This window comes from Diabrotica virgifera, chromosome 4 (genome assembly GCF_917563875.1).
Source record: "Diabrotica virgifera virgifera chromosome 4, PGI_DIABVI_V3a".
Lineage (NCBI taxonomy): Eukaryota > Metazoa > Arthropoda > Insecta > Coleoptera > Chrysomelidae > Diabrotica > Diabrotica virgifera.
In genome coordinates, this window is record NC_065446.1 from 195,156,772 (window position 1) to 195,163,938 (window position 7,167).

General features: G+C 33.6%; 1 protein-coding gene across 1 annotated transcript in view; it reads left to right on the plus strand.

The window, feature by feature from the left end:
- LOC126883280 (sterol O-acyltransferase 1-like) overlaps positions 1-3,871 on the plus strand; it is a 76,117-nt gene extending 72,246 nt beyond the window's left edge. Inside the window, exon 8 of the mRNA XM_050648619.1 lies at positions 3,376-3,871. Within this exon, the coding sequence (XP_050504576.1) occupies positions 3,376-3,741 (366 nt within the window). The 3' untranslated portion in view covers positions 3,742-3,871. The remainder of the gene's footprint in view (positions 1-3,375) is intronic.
- Positions 3,872-7,167: the final 3,296 nt, after the last annotated feature.

The following is a 7,167-nucleotide window of genomic DNA, read 5'->3' on the forward strand; positions in this document are numbered from 1 at the left end:
TATGGTAGCCCCCATGGCTGCTTGGCTCTCTGTGCATTTACTGATCTGTTTTAGTTCAAAACCCTCATATTAATTCCTCCTGGACACTGCAAGATTGCAAAAATCTCTACCCGAAATACAGACGTACCTATATTTTAATATTGGAATAGACCAAATTTCCACCATTACGTAATACTCCTGTACCATTCTGCAGTTTTAGGCCCTTTTGTAGATTTACCAGTATAACCCTGCAGTATGAGTCGAGTATTTCCTCTGGTCCATCTCCCTCTTGGGCAAATGTACACTTGTAAAGGTACTTTAAGCTTGTATCTGATTTCCATATGGTCAGAGATCTTCATCCATTCGGCATCCTTAGTTTCATTTATTATGTTACTAGATATATAATACAGACAGTCTATGTCTATAATATCCCATCCTCGCCAAACCTCTTATACCGGATTTATACTCAGCCCTGTTCGACAGGGAATTGGACAGGGAAGTGGGCAGCGTGAATGTGTAAATAGCTCACTCGCGCTGTTATTCGTCATGCTACTGTCATTGCACCTACATACCCAAAGAGTCGGTTCTAGTGGCGGAAGTCAAAGGAGAGAAGTCAAAGGCGGGTTTGCCGCCGGCAAAGCGGCAAGTGAGTAAGAGAGCAAGACGATGTTGTTGTCACGTGAAATTTGGACACCCCATAAAAATTTTATGGGGGTTTTGTTCTTTAAACCCCCCAAACTTTTGTGTACGTTCCAATTAAATTATTATTGTAGTACCATTAGTTTAACACGTTGTTTTTAAAACTTTTTTGGCTCTTAGTACTTTTTCGAAAAGTCAGTTTTTATCGAGATATTTTGAATATTTGTCAAATCCACCACATATTTGTATATGGTTAAGTACGATTATGGAGACTTGGTAATAATATGAAAATTTTTGTATGACTTACATTTTTAGGTATATTTTGAACCGTATTAAAAAAGAAGCCACATCTCGATAAAAGGTGCCTTCTCGAAAAAATACAAAGAGGCAAAAAAGTTTTAAAAATACTGTGTTTAATGGTGTCGCAGTAATGTTTTAATTGGAACGTACACAAACATTTGGGGGGTTTAAAAGAACAAAACCCCCATAAAAGTTTTATGTAAACATGTTAAAAAATAGGCCTCAACTCGATAAAAACTGCCTTATCGAAAAAATACTAAGAGGCAAAAGAGTTTGAAGAATATTGAATTTAACTAATGGTCACACAATATTAACTTAATTGAGACGTACACAAAAGTTTGGGGGGGTTTAAGGGAACAAAACCCCCATAAAATTTTTATGGGGTGCACAAATTTCACTTTAATTTTTCTTTAAAATGCTCCTGCCATAAAAATAACACATGTCCATTTTCAATGGAAAATCTCTAATAGTTTTCGATATATTCGAAAAAATCGATTTTCATTTTGTAACTTCAAAGGGTTGTAACTTTTTTTATGTGCATATTGGTACTAAGGTAAGTTAGGTTCGTTCGAACTATTTTTGGTCCCAGAATATGTGATTTAATTTATGACCTGTATTTTTGTTACACCCTGTATATATAAATTATAAATACACATAAATAATAAAAATATTTTGTAAATATTTGAACCATTTTATCTTTTTATCGCAACTACAAATTCGGACCGATTGAAAGGAGCATGGAATTTTTGATTACTTATATTGTGACGAATTCGGGGAATTCCTTTTCTTTGAATGATATTTTGTAGCAACTGACAACAACGTCTATACTGATTTGTGGGAATTCCCCGTTTATGACTAACAATCAGCGAGAATGACTTCTATTACATACATCGGCAATTATTTTACTGCCCTATACCGGCCTATACGTTATTCAGCGGCTAAAGCTTAAACAGGGCTTAAGACACGCGGTGGAGTGCATAATGTGACATGGCATCATTACAAAGACATTCTCGTCACTTTGGAAAAACTGACAGAGGCAGGTGAAAGCTTAAACACTAGGACAGATGCAGGTGCTTTACTAGTTTCGATGCAGTCATTATATTTTCTTTGTTTTTTAAGCCTGTGGCAACCGGTGCTACATGAAGTCAATGATGCACAAAAATATTTATAAACAAGGGGATTTGACATAAGATTGTGCGCTCAGAAAGTAAATGCTTTGCAGATGATATTGACAGAGAAAAGAGAGGAATGAGCAAATGGCGCTGTAGGTTATGCAAAAAATATGTGTGAAGAACTTGGAATTTCCATAAAACCTAGGAGGCACATAACAAGAAAGCATATTTTTGATGACGGAACTAGAGAGGGTAACTTGTCTTGTGAAAATGAGTTGAGAAGAAAGCTGTTTTCTTTGTTAGATAGAGTTTTTGTAGAAATTCGTAAGCGTTTTTAACAGCTACAGAATTTAACGGATAAGTTTGCTTATGTAACGCCGGCTATATTCAGGAATTCAGGCCAGGATTTCAAGCTGGAAAGACTTCGACTGCGGAATTTCGTTGCTGCTACAGGTAACGAAAATAAATTGATTAATGCAGACTCATTTGAATTATTTAATTTTATTGTTAAATCCAAGCTGGAAGATACTCTGCAAAATATTTTAATAATGTTCCGAATATTTTTCACAGTTGCTATAAGCAATGCCAACTGTGAGAGAAGTTTTTCAAAATTGAAATTGATTAAACATTATTTAAGATCGACAATGAGTAGGTACTCCAAGACTAAATAATTTGGCTATTTTGTCTCTTGAGCAAGAAGTGTATGATGCGATAGACATTGACGGTGCAATAAAAGACTTTGCTCTTAAAAAAAGTAGACGTATAAAGTAGACTCTTCTCGCCGAAAAGTTCTCTAAAATTAATGTATGTAATGTATAGTATACATTAAATTAAAATACCTAAATAAGAGGGCGGCAAACGTGTCTTCCGCCCCGGGCAGCCGACACTCACGCTACGCCACTGCCCCAAGATACTTTACTTCATTCATTAGATATTAGATTTGAATGTCTACTATTGAAGCTTAAATCATCCAATCTTTCAGAATTCCCTCTTTTGGTAAATTTCAAAATTTTGTAATTTAGAATAAGTACCTACGTATGTTAAGTCCTACATTTGAAGTCCATTCTATCACTACAGTCAGAGCCTGTTGTATTACACATCTGACTGTGCCATTAAATTTGCCGTGGGCTAAGATGATTAGGTCATCCGCATAGCTCGATATATGATGCCAGCTGAGTTTAGCTATCAGCCCTGTCAGTCCATCCATGACCAGAGGAGATAAAATTCTCCCCTGCGAACAGCTTCTGTGCGTATATCGCACAACATTATAATTAGATTGAAATTTAGCTTAACTGTGATTTAAAAGACCTGTTTTGTACTCGTATTCATATAAATAAATTTTTAGGTTGTTGGAGACTGGCTGTACACTTACGTCCATAAAGATATTATAGAATACTTTAATCCAAGAATGAAATTGATACCAAAAGTTGCGACAATTATGTTATCAGCATTGATGCATGAGTATATAATCACGGGGTCTACAGGTTTCTTCTGTCCTATCGTTACAGCCATGATGTTAGTTTCTATTTGCGTTTCTAATATTAAAGTGACAAATAAAGGTTTTAACAGACTCTTAATTATAATACTGTATCCTTTGGGACCTGGCACAATCGGCACTTTTGGATTCGTAGAGTATTATTCCAGGCAAAATATTCCCGATACTGATACTCTTTCTGTATTTTGGTCTAATAACTGTGTAACTTTTAAATAAATGTTTTCGTTGTCTACTACAGATGTTACTAAAAATTTCAATTGTACTCTCATAAAATAAAACAATCTCATTTTGTACCGAAAAACTTGTTTTTAACATTTTATTTGTAAAAATATACGTTATCAAAATACTGTTTGATTTTATTGTACTTATGGACTACTCTTATTGGATACTATTAGAAAGAATTTTTTCTGTTAGGTATTTTAAACTTAAAACTTATTCTAAGTTTTCAAATAGTAAAAGGCTAAAAAGGCTAGCTCAGATTTTGTTTAAAGTGCTTTTTTGCTCTAAGGCAGCAAAAGATACAAAAAGGTATTTATACCAAAAATAATAGACAAAGATGCAATCACATCTATCATCCAAAGCGAAGGAGTCGAGGAAAACTGGACAAAAATTAAAGCAGAGATCTTAGACTCAGCTGGAGAAACTCTGAGCGAAAAAATATAGATAAAAGCAAGCCAAAGCAAAAAAACTCCGTAGTTCTGTACAGAGGTGAAATAAAAAGGTTTACAAAAATAAAAATGTAAGTATACCGTTTTTATTCAGTTTGCAATGCGAAGGCAAAACAATCTTATTTTTCACCCAGAATACGGAGCGCAGTCCAGCACTCTGAATCGACGATTTTCGACTTTCGACTCTTATTGGAGTCTCATCGGAGAGACGTAGGCCTGTTACTTCATACTCTAAGTGACCAACAACGAGAGTTTATCCCCCACACCGCAACTGACGTGAATGGATTAGGTGACTAGCGTCATCTGGCAATTGAAAGGTAAAGTTTTCAATCCTAATAGCGACATTAATAATATTGAAAAATATTAAAAATATTACTAAAAGATTTTTAAATTGAAAACTTATTGGTCCATTTCCCTGGTGACACCTCCAAGGCTTCTACAATATGCAAGTCAGATGGATGCTGCGGTGAAGACAAAAGGGAAGGAATTCTACACTATGCAATTCACAACCCCCGTCTGCAGCTTGGTAAAGTTCCAACGGAAAATGGACCTAGTTACTCTATAGGAGTAATACTAATATAAAAACAAAAATGTATACCATTTTTATTCAGTTGCAACGCGAAGGCAAAACAATCTTATTTTTCACCCAAAATACGGAGCGCAGTCCAGCACTCTGAATCGACGATTTTCGACTCTTATTGGAGTCTCATCGGAGAGACGTAGGCCTGCTGCTCCATACTCTAAGTGACCAACAACGAGAGTTTACATGACAAAAAGGTTTACATGTCAAACCAGACACAAGCGCACACAGATTGTAAGAGAATAAGAAAAAAAACATATGCATTTGTAAGAAGAATGAAGAACAAAACACTTAGAACTATTCTCGAAAGAAATGTTTTTGTAATACAGAAGAATAACAAATTACGTTGGAACCATAAACACCAGAAATTCCCGTAAACGAAGAAGTTCACAAAAGCATGCATGAAGTACAAAAAGCACTGGAAAAGATATACAGTGATGAGCACGCTAGTAACCGGCAAAATAACTCAAAAGATTGAAAACAAAATACATTGCGAAACAAAAAGAGATGAAACTAGTGGAGGTGGAAATTATCGTTATAAACGTATTAGTTAACATTACATTACATAGTTTCCCACTTTTAGACGTCTGTGACAGGAGTATTTTCTAAAATTCTACTGTCACAGTGACAGTTGTCATACTCCTTTGATACGTCTAAAGGTGGGAAACTATGTAATTTAATGTTATTTTAGACGTTTATAATGATTATTTCATTCATAGGAGATTCTGACCAATAGAAAGCTACAGAAATAAAAATTAAACTGATAATTTTTGATAATATCTCGTCGCCAAGTATTACGTCAGATGCCCTTCATTGCTACGAAAAAATACATTCGGTGACATTAATGACAAATAATGTTTTAAAAATTATAAAAGTGATGGCTTTCAACCGTCAAATATTTATAACAACTGTGTGTTTAATTGTACTAATTTGTACTTACATAAAAAAATTACAATAAAATTTTGGTTTTGAACAGTTTTATTAATGAAATAATCGCAACAAATTGCACTCGACCTCTAAAATTATTATCGAATTTTTGCCCTCGTGACACTTTGACATAATTTCACTCCCCTTCGGGTCGTAAAATTAAAACTGTCAAAGTGTCACTCCAGAAAAATTCGATAATTTTAGAGCTCTTGTGCAATTACTACTGATTATTTCATTCATAGGAGATTCTGACCAATAGAAAGCTACAGAAATACAAATTAAACTGATAATTTTTGATAACTTCCCGCCGTGAAGTATATTACGTCAGATGCCCTTCGTTGCTACGAAAAAATACATTCGGTGACATTAATGACAAATAATGTTTTAAAAATTATAAAAGTGATGACTTTCAACCGTCAAATATTTATAAGAACTGTGTGTTTAATTGTACTAATCTGTACTTACATAAAAAAAATACAATAAAATTTTGGTTTTGAACAGTTTTATTAATGAAATATTCGCAACAAATTGCACTCGATCTCTAAAATTATTATTGAATTTTTGCCCTCGTGACACTTTGACATAATTTCACTCCCCTTCGGGTCGTAAAGTTAAAACTGTCAAAGTGTCACTCGAGAAAAATTCGATAATTTTAGAGCTCTTGTGCAATTACTACTCATTATTTCATTCATAGGAGATTCTGACCAATAGAAAGCTACAAAAATACAAATTAAACTGATAGTTTTTGATAACTTCCCGTCGTGAAGTATATTACGTCAGATGCCCTTCGTTGCTACGAAAAAATACATTCGGTGACATTAATGACAAATAATGTTTTAAAAATTATAAAAGTGATGACTTTTAACCGTCATATATTTATAAGAACTGTGTGTTTAATTGTACTAATTTGTACTTACATAAAAAAATTACAATAAAATTTTGGTTTTGAACAGTTTTATTAATGAAATAATCGCAACAAATTGCACTCGATCTCTAAAATTATTATCGAATTTTTGCCCTCGTGACACTTTGACATAATTTCACTCCCCTTCGGGTCGTAAAGTTAAAACTGTCAAAGTGTCACTCGAGAAAAATTCGATAATTTTAGAGCTCTTGTGCAATTACTACTGATTATTTCATTCATAGGAGATTCTGACCAATAGAAAGCTACAAAAATACAAATTAAACTGATAGTTTTTGATAACTTCCCGTCGTCAAGTATATTACGTCATATGCCCTTCGTTGCTACGAAAAAATACATTCAGTGACATTAATGACAAATAATGTTTTAAAAATTATAAAAGTGATGACCTTCAACCGTCAAATATTTATAACAACTGTGTGTTTAATTGTACTAATTTGTACTTACATAAAAAAATTATAATAAAATTTTGGTTTTGAACAGTTTTATTAATGAAATAATCGCAACAAATTGCACTCGATCTCTAAAATTATTATTGAATTTTT